Source organism: Leopardus geoffroyi, chromosome A2, assembly GCF_018350155.1.
Source record: "Leopardus geoffroyi isolate Oge1 chromosome A2, O.geoffroyi_Oge1_pat1.0, whole genome shotgun sequence".
NCBI classification, from domain to species: Eukaryota; Metazoa; Chordata; class Mammalia; order Carnivora; family Felidae; genus Leopardus; species Leopardus geoffroyi.
The window spans coordinates 109810097-109836466 of NC_059331.1; the positions used below are offsets into that span (position 1 = coordinate 109810097).

Genomic DNA, 26370 nt, shown 5'->3' on the forward strand with positions numbered 1-26370 from the left:
ATCTAAACTAAAAGTATTAGATGACAGTGTATTATGTGTACAGAAGAAAAAGGAATTAGGGGCACCTAAGTGGCTCAGTCAATTAAGCATCTGACTTTGGCTCAGGTCATGATCTCGCCTTTCATGAGTTCGAGCCCCCACGTTGGGCTCTGTGCTAACAGCTCAGAGCCTGGAGCCTGCTTCAAATTCTGTCTCCCTGTCTCTCAGTCCTTCCCCCACTCACACACTCTCCCTCTCAACAATAAATAAACATTAAAAAAAAGAGAAAGGAATTAGATTCAGAAATCGTTTTCAATTATAAAAATAATATTTATGAAAATCTCTATTTAAATAAGAACACTTATTATTCTATTCAGGCTACCTTGACAAAATACCATAGACTGGGATTTCTATAAAACAATAGAATTTCATTATTCACAGTTCAGAAGGCTGGGAAGTGTACATTTAAGGTGCCAGCCAATTTGGTTCCTGGTATAGTCTCTCTTATGGCTCTTATAAGACCATCAGTTCTATCAGGTTAGGGCGCTACCCTTATGACCTCATTTAACCACCTCCTAAAGTCTCTACTTGCACATATAGTCACATTGGAAGTTAAGTCTTCAACATATGAATTTAGTGGGAATACAAACATTCATTTCACTTAAATAAACAGCCTAGAATTCCACTGACACACTTACAAACCCTGTTTGTGGGTTCTAACTAGATGGGGTGGGGGGGGCAGTAATCCTTTATTACTATGAAGTTATACCAAGTTTTGCTTGTCTTCTAAAGACGTCTTTGTGTCCTCCCAGAGTACAATGTGTCTGAGGTCTTCTCTCTCCATCGTATCCATGGTCTCTGTGATTATATGTCACCCCCTTCATTTCCTGTTGCCTTTCTCTGCATCTCGCAGGTTTAACATTATTGTGTTTTTATCAGCGTTATTTTTGGTTTCTCACATGTTATACTTTTGGTTGAATTTCTTTTATTGTTATGTACACATGAATCACATTTCCCCCCTTGTTATAACTCCTTTGAAATGCTTACAGTTCTTTTACAGTTATCTTTTTACTATAGGGCCATGTTGTGATTATGGTGACTTTCTACACCTCCTATTGTCTTTTAAACTTGTTTACATAATATTGAATGGTTCTGTTTTATGTTTAGGTCTTCAATAAACTCATCAGGAGATATAAGTATTTGGAAAAAGCATTTGAGGATGAAATGAAGAAGGTAAAAATTCAAATGTAATGCCTTACCTGTTTAAAGTAATAAAATGGAGGGGGATGAAAATAGTTCATTTACACCGATAGTGCAGAAGTGCCAGGGACATAGTAAGTTTTTTAAAAATGTTTGTTGAATGAATGAGTACAACAGGTCATTAGCTAATTGCTATAGGGGAAAATACATGATTAGCCTAGATTTTGTTCATTCACCTTTATGTAAGACCACATACTTTGCTCTATAGGAGTGGTTTTATAGCATCTGATCCTTGACCTTGCAGAGCTTAAAAATAAAAACTAGAGTTTCCAAATATGCAAGAAAAATAAATATATCAAGGGGGAAATCTAGATGTGGTGATGTAAGCAATTAAAGCATGTGAAGGAGTATATGGCACAACAGCTAATACCCAGTAAAATTCTTTAATTTTTACAAATACAGTCTGGCAAAGAGGATAAAAGCACATCTTTGGAGATAATCTGTGGGTGTAAGTCTCAGTGGTGTTTCTCACTGTAAAAAGCTGCAGTAAGATGCCATACCTTAGGATTGCTGTAGGAATCAATGAGATCACATATAAGGTACTTAATAGAGTAAGTGGCCTCTAGTAAGTAGCCAAATAAATAGTAGCACCTCATTAAAGAAGACCTCCTTTCTGTCATTGCAACATGTTCCCTCTTGAAATTTGTAACTCTTGTGTGTGTGTGTGTGTGTGTGTGTGTGTGTGTAGCACTCACTACATTAACTTGTTACAGATTTGCATGTTGCTTGATCATTATTTCCAATTTTAGATAATCTGCTAAATTATAAACCAAGGGAATAAAGGAACCATAGCATCTACTTTACTACTTATTCGCTTCCCCATGTTCAACGCAGATCCATACATCATGAACATTTGACAGTAAAATCCCTTTTTAAAACAATTTGCATTCTCTGTGACTCCATTTTCCCATTTCTTAAGAATAGTTCAGCATGGATACATAAAACTGTATGTATAAAGATGTTTATCACAGTTTGGAGAAATAAGCTAAGTGTGCATTAATGGGAGACTGATTATTTAAATTCTGGTCTGTCCCTACCATGGAATACTGTACAGTCATGTAAACAATGGAGGGTAACCACATGAATTGATTGGGGAAAATGTCCATGATAAATTGTTACGTGAAATAGGTGCAGAGCAGCCATTTGGTAGTTTAACTTCAGGCAAATTACTTCATTTCTATCTGCCTCAGTTTACTTTTCTGTAAAGTGAAGATCAAGGCTGGTGTAGATGTCATTACACAGAAAGTATTCAGAAAAATAGCTGGTACCCTTGACAAGTTTCAGCTGTCATCAATGAATAATTCAGTAAAAACAATACATGTTCACATATATAGTTATTTATATAATATATAGAGGTATATAAGTACATTTAAAAATCTGGAAGGACACATCAAATAGTTACTAATGAACACAGTAACAGTTATTAATTCTAAGGAAGCGGGATTAGAGAGGAAATCACATTTTTATATTATTCTGTAGTGATAGATATTATTCTACTAGCATGTATTACCTTTATAAATATGAAAAAAATTTAAATGGAAAAAAATGTCCATTACATTGCTAGGTGTCTAGAAAATAACAAGCACCTGATTAAACAGAGGAATGGATATAACAGGGAGGGAGAATGTAAAGCCTTTAAATAACATTTTACCACTTTCGTCTAATACCACTTATGCTTTTCTTAGCCATTTGTAACTTGAAAATTTCCTTACTATTTTATTCACGTGATGTATATGTATGCTTCAAGAATGATTTATTTTTCATAGTATATCCATTTTAAAAGGAATATTCTGAAGTACAGGCAGCATCTGATTTTAATGTTGATTAATATAATTGATCAATGAGAATATGAATTTAAGAAAAAGATGTAACTTTTGCACTATTTTAATGAATGAGAGTATATTGATGGGCTTAAAAAGTAGTGTTTAGGGGCGCCTGGGTGGCGCAGTCGGTTAAGCGTCCGACTTCAGCCAGGTCACGATTCTCGCGGTCCGTGAGTTCGAGCCCCGCGTCAGGCTCTGGGCTGATGGCTCAGAGCCTGGAGCCTGTTTCCGATTCTGTGTCTCCCTCTGTCTCTGCCCCTCCCCCGTTCATGCTCTGTCTCTCTCTGTCCCAAAAATAAATAAACGTTGGGGAAAAAAAAAATAAAATAAAAAAAAAAAGTAGTGTTTAATATTTTATTTTGGGAGCCATTTTTCATTGTTCACTTGAATCTGAATCATCTTTTAAATCAGAAGGAGAGTCCAGATTGATACAAAGTGTCTATGATTTTGTCAGTTCTTTTACTGTGTCCCATTCCTGGTATTCCCTGGAGCTTTACACACTGATACTCTCATTCCCTCCATGTTTTTTTATGAACTTTGAAGGTGGCTTTGTTTTTAATTCACTGACACTTTAATAGGCATAACCTGGGAGTGAAATGGAGTAGTTTGATTCCAGTTCTGCCACTTACTCATTACTCATAATACAAATATTTAGACTCACATAACTTCTCTGTAATGTAATAATCCTTTAACTGTCAAGGATAGTAAGTTAATATTGCCCTACCCACTGTACAGAGTTAATGGCATTTCATTGGTGCAAAGTAATGAGAAAGTGAGCAAGGCCCCAGTAGTGATATTGAGCCCCGGGGATCTCAGTAACATGCCTAAGAACTGATGAACTAGAGAAAATAGCCTGGAATAGAGTCAGAGCAATGCGGGGTGGTGGGGGGGGGGGGGGGTAGCCTTAAGAAAGAGGAGGGTACTCCACATGACTGAGAACTCATAGAATGAAAAATGGGAAACAGGGTATAATCACCTTTGCTTTGGTTCTCCTTTAGCCATCCTGAGGTTGCTACTTTCTCAATTGCCCCCTCTGAAATTGCTCTTTCCAACTCACATCAGAGGGCTTTTCTTTCTTAAGAGGCTTTGTCATATCCTCCATTACCTCATCACCAGGGCTGCTAAGACTGCATGCTCTAAGAAATACCGAGTTTGAATCTTGTTATTTTAGAAAGAGCAGCAGAAACTTAGAAAACCCCTTTCTCACGCAAGTCTTGTTTTAAAGAATATTATATGCTCTGAACTCAGAAAAAGATATGCTGATGTCAAAGCTTAGTGACTTTCCCTGTTTTTTGTGTGTGGTACAATGTAATAAACCCCAAGAAAATGGGTATAGTATGGGGACAAGGGCACCCCCAACACTGAAAAATATGAAGGACAATAATATATTTCAGTAAATGTTCTGCTCATTATGTAAAACTTACCCTTTCTTCTGTACAAAGTCCAATGTAAATTTTTTATGTAACCTATTCACACCATTCTCCATATGTCTCTTTTTGTTCCCGTGGATGTTATCTATAGCTACGCGTAAGTGAACTTGGAAGCAAGGAACTGTGCCTGAGAAAGTCACTTTCCTTAGCATCCAGTTTATAAGTGAGCACGCGCATGTGTTTCTGATGGGTAATACTTACGCTGTGCGTACGACCGACTCGTTGTCTGCCATTCAGCCAGCATGTACCTTGTCTGTTATTTTCCTACCTTAGTCCTTTGCTTTATAGACCTGGTTTCTTTTGTTTGACCCACAGCTTCTCCTCTTCCTTAAAGCCTTTTCCGAAACAGAGCAGACAAAGTTGGCAATGCTGTCGGGGATCCTGCTGGGCAACGGCACCCTTCCCGCCACCATCCTCACCAGTCTGTTCACCGACAGCTTAGTCAAAGAAGGTAATGACGCTTGCGTTTTCTTACCTGTCATGTGTAAAAAGACAAGTAAAGCCACAGATGATTGGAAAAGTACCAGCAACTCCTCTTAGTGTTCTCTCCTACCCACCCATCATCTGTATGAGCGAATGTGTGTGTATCTTTAAACAATAAGAATTGTACGTGTTTACTGGAGGAAACTGGAAGAAAAAATATGCACACCTGTACAAAGACAAAAACTATTAATGAACTGAATTTCAGGGTGTAAGGCTTAATGCCTGGATCAAATACCCTGAAGTGGATGTCGTCCAAACTGTTTCTCTCAATGTAGTTGCCACTGGCATATTTTGTCAGGAGAATGCTTCATTGTACTTTGTGGGGCATTTAAACTGCCAGGCTCTAGCACCCACCTCTATTTAGTGTAATGAAAAAAGGCCCCTTCATGTTCCCAAATGCCCCCCCACCAGACTGTTATTTTGCTGGTTAGGACCGTTCTTCTAAACCGTTACCTCTCAAAGTCTTGTGTTCGATGTTCATTCTGATCCCATTTTTAAGATATTCATTATCTCAGTTTTAGAAAGAAGTCCAGATGGTGGCATCGAAGTCTCGCTTTAATTTTAAGGCAGTAAGAGTTTGATAGGCGTATATACAATCACTTGGTTATGGAATAAAACAAAAGTGGGCTCTTGGAGGAGGATAATGATATTCGAGTTATAATGCAACACAAAACAAAGAGTTATTTTTTCCTTAAAAATAAAAGAGCTTTTGTGAACACATCTGTTTCTTCTTAGAACTTAGTTTCTCTCCTACAAATGTTGAAGTCCCAGCCTCGTTCATGCCTGCAGTGAAATGGATTGTAGTTTTCTTGTAGCTGAGAAAAGAATATTAAATTGAGAGTCGAGTGATCTTAGAGATTTTCTATAGTTTTGGGCTTAATATAGCTCAGATTTATGACAGTTCAGATTCTGTAATTGTCATTAGTGTGTTGTTCATATTGTGACATTTTAAAGTGTTTTCCTGAAGAGAATTTGATACTCCACATCTTATTTATGATGTGAGCCATTTTACCCTCAGAAAAACACAAGATAAAATGTAAACAGTAAATGTTAATTATGTTAGATTTCCCTAGCCTTCATAACAGAAAATAATTGTCTTTCTGGTTGTATTAAAATCCTAAGTGATTTCTACAAATTCCTCAAATAATTTGATGGACAATGATGAAGCAAATATAAAATATTAATGGTTATAAAATTTAGATAGTGGGTGTAAGTAACTAACAGTGTTTACAGTTCGAAACACCTGTTTTATTGTCCTAGCCATAGTAGGTTTTTGGGGGTTTTTTTGTGGGGTGTGTGTGTTTGTTTTGTGTGTGTGTGTGGTTTTTTGTTTTCTTTTGTTTTGTTTTTACTCATTCCTCTGCTCATTCGAGTGAAGAAATTTGGGCAAAGTTTGTGTTTGTATAAATGATATATTGATTGAATGCTCTTACTTGCAACTAACTAGAAGATGGAACTCAAATTGCTGTATAAGAAATTTTGTTCCATATAAGAACCTTTATTTCTTATGTCCAAAACAATAATATTCACGTCTTGGATATTTTCTCCCGTTATTTCTCACTACCAATCATAGCATTATCAACTTTATTCCAAGTATGGTTTCCCTGGTCATTATACGATGTCTGCTGGTACAGTTATGGGACATCCTTTCTTGTTTAGATTCAGTGGGAGAGTACTTCTCAACATAGAATAATTTATCATGCCTTCAGCTGATTGGCCACCATAGGCCACATGACTAGTTTTGGCCCAGTAGCAGTTGCCAGGGAGGCGCCCTGGGCAGATGGGTTTAAAGCAAGGACTCTCCACTAATCATTGCAGAAGGAAATGGTACCAGGACTTAGACTTGAAGTCACCTGGCCTATGCAAAATGGAAATTCTCTTAGGAAAAAAAGGGGGTGTGAGGGATTGAGGCTGCAACAGTGAAGACTTCAGAAAAAATCAGTTTAATATTTCAGCTGCATTTTAACTTGGAAATTTAATAAATGTAACATTAACTTGGAAATTTGTAGTGTTCACAGAGGAACTGTCTTCTAGCTATCTAATTACTTATATTTGGAAATAAATCCTAATGTCAATATGGATATGTAATTGAGTGGTTTTCTGATTAACATTAGCCCTTTTAGTAATCTCTTTTAAAATATCCCGAAAAGACTTCAGTTTGAAACAGCATCAGTATTTTTATAGCTTGACTCATGAGGTGTTTTTTTTTTTTAATTTTTTTTTTTTTAACATTTATTCATTTTTGAGAGTGAGAGAGACAGAGCATGAGCAGAGGAGGGTCAGAGAGAGAGGAAGACACAGAATCAGAAGCAGGCTCCAGGCTCTAAGCTGTCAGCCCAGAGCCCAACGCGGGGCTTGAACTCACGGACTGTGAGATCATGACCTGAGCCAAAGTCGGACGCCCAACTGACTGAGCTACCCAGGCACCCCATCATGAGTTTTTTTTTTTTTTTTTTTTAATGCTTTTTACAAGAAATAAACTTACAAAGTAAATATTGCCTGTTCATCTATAGTTTTATTTATATCTTTCACTATTAATGCATTTTGCCTAGTATCATTTATCAGCACGTTAATTAACGTGCTGCCATTTCATTTTTATGTCTCAAGATTTAGTTGTTACACCTCAGGATCACTGTTACAGACATGAAATACTGGTGAACCACAGGTGAAAGAGAAGCAAAAACAAAACAAACAAAAAAACTAGAAAATGTTGGGTTTTCAATCTGTTTTGAACCAAGGTAAAAATAAAGACACGGTTACTCCAGGTTGGAATTAGGGAGTCTCACTTTGAAAAATGTTTTAACTGTTTTTTCCTTTTCTTTTGAGTAATGGAAACAGAACTGTGCCTAAAGAGCTATCCATTTTTCCTCTGTACCAAATCACGTCTTTGAGCAGCAGACTCCGTTCAGGAAACCTAGTGAGCAGCTTGGCCCTGTCTGTCAATTACCGGTGTTTTTGCTTATTAAAAGAATTCAACTCTCACTGTTTCTTTTTCTGTTTCTTTAAACAGGCATTGCAGCCTCATTTGCGGTCAAGCTTTTTAAAGCATGGATGGCAGAAAAAGATGCCAACTCTGTTACCTCTTCTTTGAGAAAAGCCAACTTAGATAAGAGGCTGCTTGTAAGTGTTGTCTGGATAAGGGGTTGATGTTTCTGTCGTGGCTTTAGCAATGCATGACTGAAATGCTTGGGTCTGTGTTAAACCAGAGCATGCTCCCTTTTATTTCTGTATTACTGGCAGAGGGAAATTAATTCCATTTTAACATTTATCATATAAATGAATGGAATCAGAAAATTAAAGAGTCATAAGGGACTATTGTGATTTTCGGATCTGGATATTTGAGATTATGTTAACATTGATCAGAATTAACCTTTTTTTTTTTTTTTTTTTTTTGTAACTAGTAAGTATGCAGATTTAACGTTGCAATATGATAAAGTGCCATCAGTCTAATTAAACATTTCTCATGTGTTAGTTTGGAGATGGGTGATACTAATCTCACATACTTATTAATGTGTTAACAGAATAAGAGTTTAAACAGAATTCCTTGTTTATACCAAGACACCATGGAAACCGACTTAGCTATTTAAGAAAGCAAACAAATTTGTTATGGTTGATTTGAAGCTCCCACTATCACAGTTGTTTGATTATGTTTTTTATTTCTCTTTCTTTGTGGTTTTCAAAAACAAATGAAGAGAAATATTTTGTTCTTAATATTTCTTTCTTTTTTTTTTTTTTTTTTTTTTAACGTTTTATTTATTTTTGAGACAGAGAGAGACAGAGCATGAACAGGGAAGGGGCAGAGAGAGAGGGAGACACAGAATCAGAAACAGGCTCCAGGCTCTGAGCCATCAGCCGAGAGCCCGACGCGGGGCTCGAACTCACGGACCGCGAGATCGTGACCTGAGCCGAAGTCAGACGCTTAACCGACTGAGCCACCCAGGCGCCCCTGTTCTTAATATTTCTATCCACTCCCTACAGTTTCTTTCTGCTAGAAGTCACACATGTGCAAAAGACAGAGATTTCTCCAAGTGACATTGCTCTTCTAGTCTAGGACAAAGTCTAAAATTGAAAGACACCCCTTGGGGCGCCTGCCTGGGTGGCTCAGTCGGTTGAGCGTCCGACTTCGGCTCAGGTCATGATCTCGCAGTTCATGGGTTTGAGCCCTGCTTTGGGTCCTGTGCTGAGAGCTCAGAAGCTGGAGCCCACTTCCGATTCTGTGTCCCCCTCTCTCTCTGCCCCTCCCTCTCTTCCACTTGGTTTCTCTCTCTCTCAAAAATAAATAAACATTAAAAAAATTAAAAAAAAAAAAAGAAAGAAAGACACCCTTGCCATCTTCTTTTCACCTTTTCTCTCCTCGGTTTTCACTTCCACTGTGTTTTAGTGTGCAATTCTGTCTGTCAGTCCAAGGGATTACTGTAAAATGGGCTCCTCCCCTCAGAAAACCTGAGAATAATTTTAACTGTAAATGCTTTTATTCTCTATCTCTTCAAGTTCCTTTGTCTCTTGAAATTTACCTTCAGATAGCCCTTTGGGTATTTCAAGTCTTTAGACTATGATAAAGACCAACGATTAACTAGATGATCATCTAGTTGATTTCTGCCGATAATTATTTTCATTCAGCCTATGTTTCTGTGCCAGACATGCTCCAAGAAGCTATGGAGCCAAGAGAGAACAGGAAGGAAAAGTTCCCTGCCCTCATAGCAACTTACTTTCTCCTGGACTTAGGGCACATCCTTGTGTACAGAAAGAGGAATCATAAAAGATAAGTGAATAGGTTGCCAAGCAGGGTGGAAGTTCATATGAAGGCAACATATTCTCGTCCCTGAGTCTGTGGATTAACTCTATCTGGGCTAGATCCCTCCGTGATCTATACACCTTTTCATTCCGGGACCTAGCCTGCAGGAACACTTCCCATGCAAGCCATTCTGTCCTTATGGGAAAGGGCAGAAACACGGGAGACTGAAGTAAACCCCTCCAGTGCAGTCAAAGCTTACCTTCTGCTGGCCAAAAGTCAGAGTGAAGCCTGGCACTGGGGTAGGAAAGTTCATTCTGTCACAGCTTACTGTTCCACCCTTGCAGCCAGACACAGCAAGGAGAGACTTTAATACTCATTTAAAGAGAGGGGGCACATGACTGGTAATAAAGGTACAGTCTGTTATGGTTTGCCACAAAAGACTCAGGTTTATTTGTTTGTTTGTTTTTAAGTTTATTTTGAAAGAGAGAAAGGGAAAAGAAGGGGAGGGGCAGAGAGGATCTGAAGCAGGCTCTGTGCTGATAGCAGAGAGCCCAAACTCACAAACGGCAAGATCACGACCTGAGCCAAAGTCAGACACTTAGCCAACTAAGCAACCCAGGTGCCCGAGACACAATTATCTCTTAAGGCATCGTTCCTCAAAGATGCCCGTAGGCAGAGCTTGGTTAACTTAATTAGGTTACCTCATAGATTTATTCTTAAAGTGTCTTTCCTTTTTGAGGAATACATCATTTAACTGTTCCTACTTGCTTTCTATGTCTGCATATGTTTTGGGTATGAGAAGCACAGGTAGAAATTTCTAGCAGAAACACTGTAAGCTCCATGAGGACAAGGTAATCCTCTGTGGAGCCTACCTGCTTGATATTTGCTAACTCAGTGAATGAACGAGAAGCTAGAGGGTCAATTTCACCATCAAGGAGGAAATTTTTATTTATTTAACACATACAACAAAATTCTCTCTGGCCGTACTAGTACATTTTAGGGGAAAAGAAGCATATCTCAAAGTTTGCAATTACCCATTTCTGTAATACAGAAGCAAGAAAAACAGCAAATCTGAAAAGAGGGGATGGGAGACAACAGACTAAATCAACCATTGATTAGGAAACCATTAAGTAGGAAAACTCTAAGGAATATCAGAGTAGGAGGCAGTTTTCAGTGGCAAAGGAAGATCTCTCTGATAAGGTGACTTTTTTTTAACTGTTTTATTTATTTTGGAGAGCACAAGCTGGGGAGGGGCAGAGAAAGAGGGGGACAGATGATCTGAAGCAGGCTCTGCCCTGACAGCAGCAACCCCAATGCGGGCTCGAACTCATGATCCATGAGATTATGGCCTGAGCCAAAGCCAGACACTTAACTGACTGAGCCACCCAGCTGCCCCAAGGTGACATTTGTGTAAAGACTTGAAGGAGTTGAGGAGTGAGCTTTATAGATATCTCCAGAAGAGTTTTCCAGGCAAAGGGAACAGAATACAAAGACTTTGGGGGCATGCCATGTTGGGGACAGCAGTGGGGAGTGTTTGGTAAGAACAAAAGTATAGATCAGCTTGGAGACATAGCAGGTCCCATATCATCTAGGAACTTTGGCTTTTATTCTCAGTAAAATAGAAAGCTTTGTGGAAATTGGAAAACTCTGGCTTTGCTTTGAATGGACTCAGAAGCAAGAGCAGAAGCAGGGAGACCTTAATCTAGGGATGAGGTGATGGAGATTTGTGCCTGGGTAGGGTTTTTCTGACTAAAGCAAACCATGCTCCAAGCCAGTAAATATCATGATAGGATTTAGACTGACTTTACTTCAGCTTAATCTGAATAATAATCCTCACTGTCTTAAATGTGTCATTTATAAGGACTTTGAATATAGTTCATAAATAAACCCCCAGGAATATGTTTGATATATTCCTCTGAACATAACTTTAGATCAAACTTTGCAGTCACATTCTTCCTAAATTGAATACTCAATGTTGGCACGGAGTAACGGAATAATTACCGGCTATGGGCATAGTCTGCTATGTCCTCAAATATACCTGACTACATAATTTGGGTCAAGCTGTTTAGCCTTGTTGAGACTTAATTTATCCTCTATAAGAGTTTTTACTTTATGTAATTTTCAGGAAAATAGCCACATTTTGATTCCTAGAAGAAAATCAAAATTAAATTCATTCCCCAAATCCCAAATTTGTTAGACCTTTTGAATGCTAGAACAAATGTCAGTGACTAAATTTCAGTCTGATGTGAAATGTTTGCTTTACCATGAATGCGTTTAATAGCTGCTCCCACCAACTCTTCTGACATTTTGAAACTCCTAACTCAACAGGGGAAGTTATGATACAGAGACTGTTGAAATTTGAGTCGTGTCATAGAAGCCTTTGGCTATGTCCCTCTACGTGGTAGCAAAACTATTAGAGATTTTTCTACTGAGATTTTTACTAGAGGCATATAGCCATCAACCATATATGTGCAAATCTAACCACCATAAAAATTTGGATCTACTTTTTAGACTGCAGCAGTCTGAAAAATGTGAAAGCTTTGAAAATTGCCTTAATATCTTAGCTGGGTGTTGAAGTCACACAGGATTAGAATATGACTAAGTGTTACTGGGACTTTTCCAAGCTGTGTAAGGTAAAATGGAAATGAGGTAAAAATATGCAAGCAGCCATGGTGTATTGCTCTTTAAAAATTTCCAACAGAATTATGTAATGAACTGAAGAGTTGGGAGGGTGGGTTTAGATTAGATCTTGCTGTTACTTAATTTAGAGCCACCATCATTAACAGATATCACAAAAATTCTCTTTAGCTCCAAGCTAGTATTAGACTAATAGCAGCATTTTCTCAGATTGTGAATAGAAGTTCTTGAGATAATAGTCAGTACTGTTTCCTAATATTACCTCACATCATCTCAGCATTATTAAAACTGACTTTGGGGCACCTGGGTGGCTCAGGCCATGATCCTAGGGTCATGAGATGCAGTCCTGCATCAGGCTCTGCACTGAACGTGGAGTTTGCTTAAGATTCTCTCCCTTTTCTCTCTCTCTCTCTGTCTCTCTCTGTCTCTCTCTGTCTCTCTCTCTCCCCCCCCCCAACTCCTGCACTCTCTCCCAAATGTATATATACTATACATACGTATATATATGTATGTATGTATAGTATATATATTAGAAAAACCTGACTTTTGTCCATTAACTTGTAAGTTACGTTATTTGCATTTAATTTAGCAAGTTCACTTCTGTATTCATATATGCTATGCTTTGAGTAAAGTGAAAGAAAAAGTAAATAATGGTTCAAAATAGGTGAAGCTAGTTTATATAAGTTGATTAGCATTTTTTTCTTTCTCTGTAAACCTGTCCAATTTAGAAGGTGCTTAGCAAATGCTCCAGAAAGATACCCAAGATTCATTCATTTGAAAATCATTCTTTGTTCTGTTCTTCCCAGTGTGTGAGATATTCTAAGTGCCATTCTAATATGAAAAGTTTGTCCTTTATTGCTTGCTGACATTTGAATAGTTTGTTGTATAACGGTCTTTTTCCTTTTGTCTTCAAGGAACTCTTTCCAGTTAACAGGCAGAGCGTGGATCATTTTGCTAAATACTTCACTGACGCAGGCCTGAAGGAGCTTTCCGACTTCCTCCGAGTCCAGCAGTCCCTGGGCACCAGGAAGGAACTGCAGAAGGAGCTCCAGGAGCGTCTTTCTCAGGAATGCCCAATCAAGGAGGTGGGGACCTGGACTTACTAGATCACTGCAGAACACACGAATGAGAGGATTAACATCGAAGAGCATAGGCTCGACCTTCCTTAAGAAGACCCACCTTTGTTTACTGCTGGGAATTTAATGTACCTGTTCATACCATCTTAATTGCAAAGTGTTGATTCAGAATCCTCTGGCATATTCCAGAAATTAGTGGTTATTTCCACACAAGTGATTTATTTTATCACACTACTGTGATTAACGAAATATTTTCATCTGTCGAATAGATTTGCCATCTACTGTCAGTTATGCACCATTATATGGTGGTTTTTCCATTTCATCACAGATAATATAATATGGTTAAGTATATGATTAGTGTTTGAAATCAACACTATGTATTGCGTGCATCACTGGGTATGAATATGTAGGGTTTTGGCTTTTTTTTTTAATTTTAAGACAAAAATTTTTCATGGTTTTTGAATTCGTAGCATGGGAAAAGACCAGTTGAACTAATGACTTGTTTGATCATAGTCACAATAACTGCATATTCCTATAATATAAATACTACATTTTTTATAATAATAGTTCATGTAGCTATCGCTGTATCTTTTTAAATTTTTAAAAAATTCCTGCCTGAAGAAAACTTCCCATGTGAACTTTAACAACTTTTATGTGACAATCCAAAAATTAAATGAAGTCCTTTCCTTTTGCCATTTACTTCTGAGTCCCAAACCCTTACCACTGTATGTGCCCTAAGCCCCACATGGGACCTTACATGGCTTAAGACTAGAGAATTCCAGACCGATGCTATCCAGCAGATGGAGGTGTTGGAACAAAAAATATTTCTAAGTCTCATGGCAGTAAGGTCAGCATTATAGTCAGTAACATTTCTCCAAGCAAGACTTTGTGATTTTCCATGAGGTGGAAAAAAAAAGCAAACCCAAAAAATGCTGTGATGCTTCTAGATGCAGAGATGTCACCTATCTTTGCATCTTTCTCTGGCCAGCGCAGTCTCTGGGAATTAACCAGAGCTTCTTAACCCATTCCTGATACCTCTGCAACCCAGGCCAACAGGAAAGAAAAGAATGTATTTTCACTAAAAAGGGGCAATGAGGGGAGTGGTAGTTGTGTTATTCACCAAGTCGTAGTGTACTTGAGGTATAGATTATGGTGTTTTATCACTTTTGAGGACGTAACCTCAATTTGTGGTTGTATTTCAAAAGGAAAAGTTTTTTTTCCTGACAAGTGTGATATAAAATACATTAGGCTAGGCAGACCTTTTATTCCATACTGTCAGATTTTAGGATAAATTTGCATATCAAACATAATTTTAAGGAGAAAATAACCTGTCCAGTGTTGCTGCATTAATATGTATCATATAAAAAATGGCTTTGGCACTTTACAGCTTATTTTCATGGCGCATGAGAGTCTAAAGTAATGATTAAGAATGAATTGTGGTAAATCGACTTGTACAAACCCAACACGTTATTCATCTAGAGGTTTAAAGTTGTGAGTTGGAGGTAAAGATTCACAGCTCTGTGAGCTAATTTCAAACCCAGAGAGTCAAACCAGCTCAAGTCGTCTGTTCTGCTGGACCCAAAGGGGTGCTGCATGTAAAAGAATAACTTCTAAGAAACAAAGATTCCCTCTCACTTCCTATTATCCAGCAGCTCCTGGCCAGAGATAAGCCTATTAATTTTGGAACTAAAAATAAATCTGCTTTGAGAACAAATCATTGTGTTTTTCCTCCCTCTTGTAATCTGAGAGTATGTACTGGGAAGGGAGGGGCTGAGCAGAATATTTATCCACCCAAAGCCTTTTACTGACCAGTCGTGGTGACAGGGAAACTGCCATCTGCCTGTTAACTCTCTGACCCCTTTTTCCATGAAATGTAGGTGGTGCTCTATGTTAAGGAAGAAATGAAGAGGAATGATCTTCCGGAAACAGCAGTGATTGGACTTCTGTGGACCTGTATAATGAATGCTGTTGAATGGAACAAGAAGGAAGAACTCGTTGCAGAGCAGGCCCTTAAGCATCTGAAGGTACGGGATCAACAGGAAACAGTCTTGGCCACAGACCAATTGTAGCTCTTAACTGTATGATACGTGGGTTCTAACTGCCATTCACTGAGGTTTGGGCCAAAGGCATTATTTCCCGTCTAAGAGTAAAGTCTTACTAAACACAGTGTCAGAAAACACACAGAATAATTAAAGTTAAAGAGAAATATGGTCTAACTGTATTGGTTTCCTTTTACATGACAAAAATGCCTGGTAATATTTTTGTTTAAGTAAACTACAAATTGGTATTAGAATTTGAAAAGTATCTACTCCTGAAACCAGTATTGTACTGTATGTTAACTAAATAGCATTTAAATAAAAATTCCAAAACATTTGAAAAGTATCTGAGTGGTGGAAGAGATCAACCGATTGTGTAAATAGCATGTTTTTGAGCAAGGATAAATGTTTTTGCTTTCATTAATTGTCTTCTCCCTATAAAACTATATTAAGATGAGTGAAAGACATATCTTCCTTCAGAGTTTACATTTGAATTGGGAAGTCAGAGACTACCTAGTAGAGGGGCACCTGGTTAGCTCAGTCAGTTGAGCATCCATCTCTTGATTTCACCTCAGGTCATGATCTCACGGTTCATGGGATCAAGCCCCACCTCGGGCTCTGCACTGACAGCACAGAGTCTCCTTGGGATTCTCTCTCTCCCTCTCTCTTTGCTCCTCCCCTCCTCACATGCGCACACTCTTTCCTTCTCTCAAGATATGAATAAATGTAAAATAAAAAGACTGCCTAGTGGAAACTAGGTAGCATACAAATTAAAGATAATCCTCTGTGTTTAGAACAGAGGAGTGAGTGAAATCTGCAGGTTAAGTTGATCAGGGAAAGCTCCTTGGAGGAGATTTGTGTTGAAATGAGAAAACGTTGGCTCAACATCAGTGACTAGAAGCCAAGGACAATTAGGACAAAGGGAACAATAGGAACTAAGCCATAAAGATGACCTGTGAGGGTGTCTGGGATGTCTAGGGAAAGAACTCCACACTCCACCAGTACTAAATGTGGCTACCCCAAGACCTCATTCTGCCTCCTTTTCATAGTGCCCTTTAAACAGTAGCATAAGTTACCTTTAATAGTGTCAGAATTTTATTTGGTCTCTTTTAGTGGGTACATTGAGAGAAATCTGATAAGATGCTGGGCTAAAAAATTAATTTTGATTGGACACAATGTTCTAATGAGATAACCCTTAAAGTGAAAGCTTCCTAAAGAAATCTCCAGATTTCTGTTGTGTTTCAAGTATTGTCTCTGTACCTCCCAAGAAAGTTAATGGTTGGTTTTACTCCCCACTTGTATTTCAGCAATACGCTCCACTCCTGGCTGTGTTCAGCTCCCAAGGCCAGTCAGAGCTGATCCTCCTCCAGAAGGTTCAAGAATACTGTTATGACAACATCCATTTCATGAAAGCTTTTCAGAAGATCGTGGTTCTCTTTTATAAAGGTATCTATCCATATTGCCCTACTGCTCTGTTTCCCTGTTTTGTTGAAGATCTTTGAGGGCCAGCGCAAGGGCTAAGGCAGAGGGAGACATGGGATTCATGCTAAACTTTGTAAGTTTTAGTGAGACAGCCGTATTATGTTAGAAGAGAGAAAGTGTATATGCCACATATTCATGGCCTCAAGAACCAGCCTGATGAAGCCCCTGGGCACATTGCCAGAAGACTACTGATAAACCGGTTATTATTTTGCCGGGGGGGGGGGGGGGGAAGACTGTAATAACAGAAAGTAATTAGGTCTATTTTTGAATTGTAAGAATTAGCTCTAATAACTATAATTACCAAAGTCTGCCTATAGTATATTGAGATCTTCTCAGATGCCATAAAGCTGACTAAAATTATTGAAATAATTAGCTTTTTACTTTGTATTTTAATTATTTGGCCCAGCCATTCTCCTGTTTTTCAAGGAAATGACTATTTTTAGATTTCCCTTTACTGTCTTTTCATTATATTTGTAAGGATTAGGTTGTCATGGCAACTGGCACTGCCTTCAATAAATGAATGCTATTAGGGTTTTAACTGATCTCCATCTCTATACCTACAGTATATAAAAAATAATCCTGGACTATTCTTTGGTCTGAGTTCATGTAGTTTTATGGGGGAGGAGGGAAGAACACTTAGGAAATAACACATTTTGAACATTATAAAGTGTTTGCTAGAAGGTACGGCAATCTTAAATGGCAATTTAATATAGAAAGAAAAAGTAAAGTACAAATTAACATCAGCCAAATCTTTCTTTTCCTTTTGATGTGTTCTTAAATTTGTCTACTTTTTTAATGTGTATTTTGAGAGAGAGAGAGAGCGAACAAGCAAATTGGGGAGGGTGGGAGAGAGAGGGACACAGAGGATCCAAAGTAGGCTCTCTGCTGTCAGCAGGGCTCAACCTCGTGAACTGTGAGATCATGACCTGAGCCAAAGTCCAGTGCTCAACCAACCGAGCCACTGAGGCACCTCTTACATTTGTCTATCTTGGATGATCATTTGGGTGAATTAGTATAAAAATTTTACATCATTTATTAATGACTACTTTATAGATGTTAATGGCACTTCACAGAGTCTTAACTGGCCGTCGAGATTCTTCAGATGGATATATATCTTGCCCCAGGTGTTTGGGTGATAATTTACTTTCTCAGCATTAAGGTATTCGGCACAATCTTTGTTATATCAGTAGGAGAAAGTACTGACTGCTAAGTCTCATTTGAAGTAATTTGGGTTTTCCTCCGGCCAGATCCAAGTTAGGTCCTCTTGGACATGGTCATGAGAGTCAACATCCTAAAACTAGGGCATAAATGGTCTCCATGGTTACCCATCAGAACCAAATCTGCAGATCATATTGCCAGTCCACCTTCTTTAGCAGCCAAGGAGAAGCCATGCCCATCTAGCCTACGGCCATTCTGTCCACATGCACCATAGCAGACTCCACTGTAAACAGGTAGAGAGGCCTCTGAAATTTGTTTCCCATTTGCCTTGTGAGTGGCTAGTATTTTCCACTACAGAAAAGTGAACTGTTCATAAACTAGTGCCTAAGCCCACAATTTGTTTTCTTGTCATTTAATAGCTAACCCAACCAGTGTCTCTAACCAAATCTTTTTGTAACTGAAACATATGTGTTGGAGCTTTATCTGTAGGAGCACCTCATTTTATTATTGAACTTATTCACCAAAACAAACAAACAAAAAAACCCTACTTTTTTGTCAGTAATGGCATCTATTAAAACACTTTTCCAAATTTCTCATTTTAACCATCAGTGTCAACATCCTTCCCTGTTGACCTCCTTTTAACAACTACTGACAAAACTGGTTGCTTTCAGTTATTTCCTCTTGTTCGGCCCCATATGCCAAGGAACAGTGACCAGAAATGATAAAATAACCAAGAAATGGGTGCCAAAAAGTAAAAAAGGAGAAGAATAAACTCTTCCTTAGGCCATTGGTTAGCTAGGTGGTCACTTTTTAAATAACCAAAAGTTAGTAAGGTCTGTGGAAACTATGAGCAGACCCACGGGAACATAGGAAGGTGTCAACGTCAATTTTATTCTGGCCTAGTTCTTTTTGTAAATGAAATCAGGAAACTGTAAAGTGAATACTGAAAATAAATCATTGAGAAGTTAAAACTAAATGTTATTTTCTAGGTAATTTCATAATTTTGCACAAAATTGTATATCTAGTCTTTTTCTGAAAGAAGTAATTATATATATATTTTTTTCTTGGAAACATGGAATCCCCGAGGAGCGATTATTCCATCCCATTTTTTTTTTTAATTTTTTTTTTTTTAACGTTTATTTATTTTTGAGACAGAGAGAGACAGAGCATGAATGGGGGAGGGTCAGAGAGAGGGTGACACAGAATTTGAAACAGGCTCCAGGCTCTGAGCTGTCAGCACAGAACCCAACGCGGGGCTTGAACTCACTGACCGCGAGATCATGACCTATCTGTGTCATGGGTTTTATTGTTTGCAGATACTTCTTAGGTTAATTTCTGTCCCTTGTGGATATTTTTCTGAAAGAAACTTCCTGTTCTCATTCAAAAAAAAAAAAAAAAAAAAAAAAAAACAGGTGAGTGGCCTTCTCGCCATACATTATCAATATTCTTAGGGTAAATTATTTTTCACTTAATGTCCCTGTGTGATGCCTGTAATGAATTTTTTAGTTCATTAAAAAATAATGAATTTCCTAAGTTCCAAGTCATAGTTTTTAACTTAAATATGTAAGTAATGTTCTCGAAAGCTTTGCCATTCTCAACCCACTCATACAGTGACTCCTCTTTGATCATCACAAAAACCTAACATTTAAATTCTAACTCTGCAAATTGAGAAATATGTAGTTGTTCTCATCGAGTTAATTAATCTGTCCATCATACATTTATTGAATGCATAGGAGATGGCAGGCCTTCCATTAAATGCTGGAAGTGAGTTAATGAACAGAATAGTTCCTGAGTTCCTGGATTTCAGAGTGTAGAAGAAAACCAAGGATTACAGTCCTCGTTTTATTTCTAAAATGAGGCTCACACAGAGGGTGATACTGAGGAAGGGCACACAGCATTCCACCAGACGTGATGAGGAAGTTGGCCAGACAGGATAGAGAAAATTATTTTTTAATCTGAGGGAGTTCTACATGCAATTGTAGGATGTCTGCTTTTCTTATGGGACTTGCACTGATATTCTGTATTCCTAGTAGGATTTCTCTGGGGGATCCCAGCAAACACTTTGCTGCTTCTCTCTATTTATGAGAACTCTCCCCCACTTTTCCTTAGTGGAGAGAAAAAAAGTTCTCTCTTTATTTCTCAAGAAGTTCTTTACTCTTTAGATTAGACTTTTCACTAAACAAAGGTTGAGTGTCTTTTTAAGCTTTTTGATGTTTGTGCTTTGCCCCCTAAGTTGCCCTGGGTGGTTGCTTTTGTCCCTTTGTTATTATTTATTCCCCCTCTACAAGGAGTATGGTCTTGCAGGCAGAATTCATTACAAAATTAGGCTCTTCTAAGAACTCAGCTTTGCACCTGGTCTCCTTTTCTGCTAACAGTGCATCTGATAAGTTTTACCTAATGATCTAGTATCTGTGGTTGACAAGATTTTAGTAGCCGCATGCCCTCTTTCAGCCTCTGTGGGGCAATAAAACACATGAATGAGTTCTCCATCTTCAGAATAAAAACCTGAGACAAATAATAACCTTAAAGTGCAGCCTCAATCAGCTTTCCACCATGAGCATGGTATCACCACAATTCATTAAAGTGGGGAGTTAACATAGCATTTCCCTATGTGTTTGTCACGTATAAAATTTGTTTTATAATAATAATAGTTCTGTAGTACTTGCATATAATTTATAAGCTGAAAAGCATACATATGTTGGTTGTATGCACTCAAAATTGTCCCATTAGGGGAGCATGATCAAAAAAGTTTGGAACTTGGGGCGCCTGGGTGGCGCAGTCGGTTAAGCGTCCGACTTCAGCCAGGTCACGATCTCGCGGTCCGTGAGTTCGAGCCCCGCGTCAGGCTCTGGGCTGATGGCTCGGAGCCTGGAGCCTGTTTCGGATTCTGTGTCTCCCTCTCTCTCTGCCCCTCCCCCGTTCATGCTCTGTCTCTCTCTGTCCCAAAAAAAATAAAAAAACGTTGAAAAGAAAAAAAAAAAATTAAAAAAAAAAAAAGTTTGGAACTTAAGCTGTCTAAATCACAAACATCTTAAAAATGTTACAAAGACAAAATATTAAAAAGGACATTTATTTGTTTAAAGTTTATTTATTTTTGAGAGAGAGAGAGCGAGCACACGAAAGTGGGTTAGGAGCAGAGAGGGAGAGAGAATCCCAAGCAGGCTCCACACTGTCAGCACAGAGCCCAATGCCGGGATCAAACCCACAAACCATGAGATCGTGACCTGAGGCAAAGCCTGGCGCTTGACTGACTGAGCCACCCAGGAGCCCTAAATAGGACTTTTAAGCTCCATGTTGGAGGGGCACCTAGATGGCTCAGTCAGTTACTAGTCCAGCTTCGGCTCAGGTCATGATCTCACGGTTTGTGAGTTCGAGCCCCACATGGGCTCTGTGCTGACAGCTCAGGACCTGGAACCTGCTTCAGATTCTGTGTCTCCCATTTCTCCACTCTTCCCCCCCTCCACACACACTCTCTCTCTCTCTGTCTCTTTCTCTCTCAAAAATAAATAAACTTTAAAGTAAATAAATAAATAACATAAAATCCATGTCGGAGCTAATAAGTGTTCTCAAAGTCTGCGCAAAGCAGCCTTGCACAAGAACAAGTCACTTCCTCAGGCTGGGAAGCGTTTGCTCCTCGCCTCAACTAACACTGGGATTCGATGGCAGCTTTTCATCGTTGTGAGTGCAGGGTGTGAGTTGGAAGTGGAAGCTAAAAGCTAACAATAATTCTCTAGGACAACTGATTCTGATTTTTACACCGAATTCTTATAGATAAGTAAATCCAGACTTTTTTCTCCCTTTACACTTTGTAGTGTATTTCATAATAAAAACAAACAAAACAAACTTGATATTTTCTAAAACCAGTCCTGTGCATTTTTCGTCAGTTCATTCTCTTCCATTGAATCCAAGCCAGTTATTAATTTTGAAAAAAAAAAAAACTTCAGGTTTTGGTTATGAAAACATCAGTGGTGTTTTCAATGAAAACAATAGTGGTGTTTTCATTGAAAACAATCTCATTATTTTTCTCATTTTTTGTAAGTTAAAATTCTCTTTCAACTGCACAAACATCATTAGCATGATTTATCTACATTTTTGGTGGATTGCGCAGGCATTGAGGACAATAATATCCTTTTTATCTGCATCCCATCTCGTTTCTTACTCTGAAATCTGAAAAGACAACCCATTGGAACATTGGCAAAATATGTAGACTATCATTTTCATATTTTCCTTCCTAAACATTAAATGGTCTAAATTAATGGTAACTTGAGGGTTTCAAGGCACATTTCTGGAGTTTAGAATTTAAGGTAACGAGTATTAGTAGATAATTCATTTTGCTGGAAACCTGTAAGAAGTCCACCTAATATCTCTTTTTCTCTTAATGGAGTACAAGGAAAACATTACTCTTGTGACTTAAGATATTATGCTATAAGAGATTCATGACTTAGCAGTAGAATAAACATAGGGGCACCTGGGTGGCTTGGTCAGCTAAGCATCTGACACTTGATTTCAGCTCAGGTCCATGATCTCATGGTTTGTGAGATTCAGCTCCACAGAGACCTCTGCACTGACAGCATGGAGCCAGCTTGAGATTCTCTCTCTCTCTCTCTCTCTCTCTCTCTCTGTGCCCCTTCCCCCACTCACACTCTTAATATAAACTTAAAAAAAAAGAGAGAGTAAAATAGGATTTTGAGTGTATTGGTCCTGTGATACACCCGGAAAGCTGATGTTCATATTTAATTGTAAATAGCATTATTACATTCTAGTTATGTGTTTTTATTTGCCATTTTTTTTTTCCTCCTAAAAGAGTAAATTGCCTTAAAAGACCAGTCATTTGAGGTTGCTATTTAATCAAGACGTGTTTGAAGTTGGCAGGACACATAGTGTTCTGAATCGCTGGAATTGCTGATTCATTTGCAAAATTACAAAATAACCCAGTTTCCTACCAGCAAATTAGCACTGAGAAAGACTTCCAAGTCCCAGTAGTGACTCACAGATAAGCTTGCAATATATCATACCTGATGAAATGTATATCGTCGTCATCACTAAAGTATTTGCCAAGCTAACTCCCAAAATACAGCACTGTGCTATATTGGAAATGAGCTCGGTTCCTGTTTCTTGATAAGTGTCAGATATGGAGTTCTGTTATAACAGCACTTTTAATATTTAAAGTCATTGCTTTCTATTAAATTATGAGACATAAAGTTGCTTTTTTTTTTTTTTACAAAAACATCATATTTATGTAGTAACTTGGAGATCTTTGCTTTGAAATTGCAGCTGATGTACTGAGTGAAGAAGCAATATTGAAATGGTACAAAGAAGCACATGTTGCCAAAGGCAAAAGTGTTTTTCTTGACCAGATGAAGAAATTCGTTGAGTGGCTACAAAACGCAGAAGAAGGTATGATTCCATTTAACGACTTTGGTGGTCATTTAGCAAATACTTTCTCATTATAATTTAAGGTATCTACCTCTTGCACAGATTTTTGTTGTTGTAGTTGCTTCTCTAAAACTGAAGGTCTTAGGGTGTCTTCCATATCAAGCATCTTGCCTATAATCTTAGCCTTCCTTTCTGAAATCAAAGCAATGAAAAGTGCTATGTGTTAAAAAACAAAAGACAGGGGCGCCTGGGTGGCGCAGTCGGTTAAGCGTCCAACTTCAGCCAGGTCACGATCTCGCGGTCCGTGAGTTCGAGCCCTGCGTCGGGCTCTGGGCTGATGGCTCAGAGCCTGGAGCCTGTTTCCGATTCTTTGTCTCCCTCTCTCTCTGCCCCTCCCCCGTTCATGCTCTGTCTCTCTCTGTCCCAAAAATAAATAAACGTTGAAAAAAAAAAAAAAAAAAGACAACCTTTTCAATTATCCACCCTATAGGAGACAAGGGGGAAGAAATCATTAGCAGTTGTGAAAGGAGGAAAAAAAGCATTTGGCTTAATTACACATTATGGGATTATTATTAACCAGTTGACTGGTGCTGAAAATGGGAACACAAGGTGGAAGAATAATAATGGATGAGAGTGAATCCCACTAAGCCTGAGAAATTTATTTTAGATGACTCAGAAGGATAAAAGTAATTACAGTCTTCAATAATATTTATGAGCATGCTGCATTATTTGAAAGGCAAAGTTCAACTACTAGGTATTTATCCAGGAGATACAGGTATGCTGTTTCGAAGGGGCACACGCACCCCAATGTTTACAGCAGCATTATCAACAATAGCCAAAGTATGGAAAAAGCCAAAATGTCCATTGATGGATGAATGGGTAAAGAAGAGGTAAATATATACAATGGAGTATTACTCGGCAATCAAAAAGAATGAAATCTTGCCATTTGCAACTACGTGGATGGAACTGGAGGGTATTATGCTAAGTGAAATTAGTCAGTCAGAGAAAGACAAATATATGAATTCACTCATGAGGACTTTCAGAGACAAAACAGATGAACATAAAGGAAGGGAAACAAAAATAATATAAAAACAGGGCGGGGGACAAAACAGAAGAGACTCATAAATATGGAGAACAAACTGAGGGTTACTGGAGGGGTTGTGGGAGGGGGGATGGGCTAAATGGGTAAGGGCTTAAGGAATCTACTCCTGAAATCATTATTGCACTATAGGCTAACTAACTTGGATGTAAATTAAAAAAAAAAAAAAAAAAATCCACATCTTAAACTCACCAAGTTGTGCATGTTAAATATGTATAGCTTTTTGTATATCAGTCATAGGTCAATAAAATGGTTTAAAAAAAATAAACAAATAAAATAAAAATTAAAAAATAGAAAGGTAAAGTTCATTTAAAAGCAAAAAAGGAATGAATGTTTGACTGTTTTTCCTAGTCAATGCATGACCAGGGCAAAAAACAATGCCTTTTGGGGGTTGGGGTAGGTAGCATATTGGAAACTCTTTCATGACTCTAAAGGAGTCTTTGGGGGCCCCTGGCTGGCTCAGTTGAGAGAGTCTTCAACTCTCCATCTCAGGGTTGAAAGTTCAAGCCCCATGTTGGGCATAAAGTTTACTTAATAAACATTTTACAAAAGGAATCTCTGAATAAAAAACCTGACTTTTCTCTCTCATCTCTCCTAGAATCTGAGTCAGAAGGTGAAGAAAATTAGATGGCTCAAGAAGCACAATAGGCCACCACACAACACTTTTACTGGGAATGCTGAACCATTTGAGAAGAGAAAACTTGGCTTCCGTTTTCACAAAGGAAAAAAAAAATAGGATAGGCTGCCCTTGTGCGAAGGGGGAAATGGTTTTTGTTTTCGTTTTGTTTTTAAATGGAGCCCTGAGGCATCAGCTATTATACTTGGGACTCTACCTCTCACTCACTATATGCTAACTTAAAGCCATTCAACAAGGAGTCCAGTAGGTATCTGAAATTCAATACTCAACAGACTCCTCTTTTTTAGCTGTATTTTTCAGGTACTGTGTGGTGAACGCCCCACTGGTGTCTATTACAGGGCCACTTTGGTAGTTGTGTATCTGCTCGTGTATGTGATTTGACAAACCAGTTTTTTAAAATAAATGGCTTTTTAAAAATCTGGGCTTATATTCTCAGAGCTTTTATTTCTTCAGAGCACACGGCTTCTTCCACAGACGACATTTCAGCGTTAGGCTTTTTTTCTCCGTCCAGAATTTTGAAAGGTTCCTCTCTTGTCATCTGTAAAAACAACTCTGTTCCTTTTGCCATGATAAGTACCACATCTCAGTTGTCTTCATACTGAAATGGAAATTGACCCAAAATACATGCACGTTAGCACAAACACCCGGAAGTGATCGTATTAACAGTTTTTAGGTATGTAATTACATTGTTCCACGCTTCTTGTGTTTACCCTCAGCGCAATTTCCTCCCTGTTTGGAGGAGAGCTAGTGTACATATGTAAATAGATCTTTGTTTATATTTATAACTAGGGGATGTTAGTCTTTAAAATATCTTGTTCTCAGTAGTAGCAGTGGGAGGCATCTTACTGTTGGGTCAAGCTCTTTGTTTTATGACACAGTTCTTTCTTAACCCTTGGAAAACTTAAGGGCTGCATCTGTTGCTGTTAGGGTAATGGTAATCTTCAAAACAAACATTTTAAGTAAGAGTTGAAATGGAGAGGATCCATTGGAAACAACAGTCACCAAGTTAAGTATATGAAGAGCTTTATCACTACCGTGTCACCATCCTGTATCAAAAGATAGTTTTCTAGTTTCCTGTTTGTCCTCAGGAAGAAAAGGAAATCTTTTCCCTAGGACTAGACCACACACGTAAATCTGTAACATGATGGATTCCGCCTGT

The 26370-nt window shown here is 38.3% G+C and overlaps 1 protein-coding gene across 2 annotated transcripts in view; it reads left to right on the forward strand.

Moving 5' to 3' along the window:
- Positions 1 to 25630, forward strand: part of BZW2 (basic leucine zipper and W2 domains 2) — a 63530-nt gene extending 37900 nt beyond the window's left edge. For both annotated transcript variants that reach the window (XM_045494997.1, XM_045494998.1), the window contains exons 5-12: positions 1147 to 1212; positions 4808 to 4943; positions 7986 to 8095; positions 13262 to 13432; positions 15301 to 15447; positions 16767 to 16905; positions 23374 to 23496; positions 25173 to 25630. In XM_045494997.1, coding sequence (XP_045350953.1) covers positions 1147 to 1212; positions 4808 to 4943; positions 7986 to 8095; positions 13262 to 13432; positions 15301 to 15447; positions 16767 to 16905; positions 23374 to 23496; positions 25173 to 25201 — 921 coding nt within the window. In that variant the 3' untranslated portion in view covers positions 25202 to 25630. The remainder of the gene's footprint in view (positions 1 to 1146; positions 1213 to 4807; positions 4944 to 7985; positions 8096 to 13261; positions 13433 to 15300; positions 15448 to 16766; positions 16906 to 23373; positions 23497 to 25172) is intronic.
- Positions 25631 to 26370: the final 740 nt, after the last annotated feature.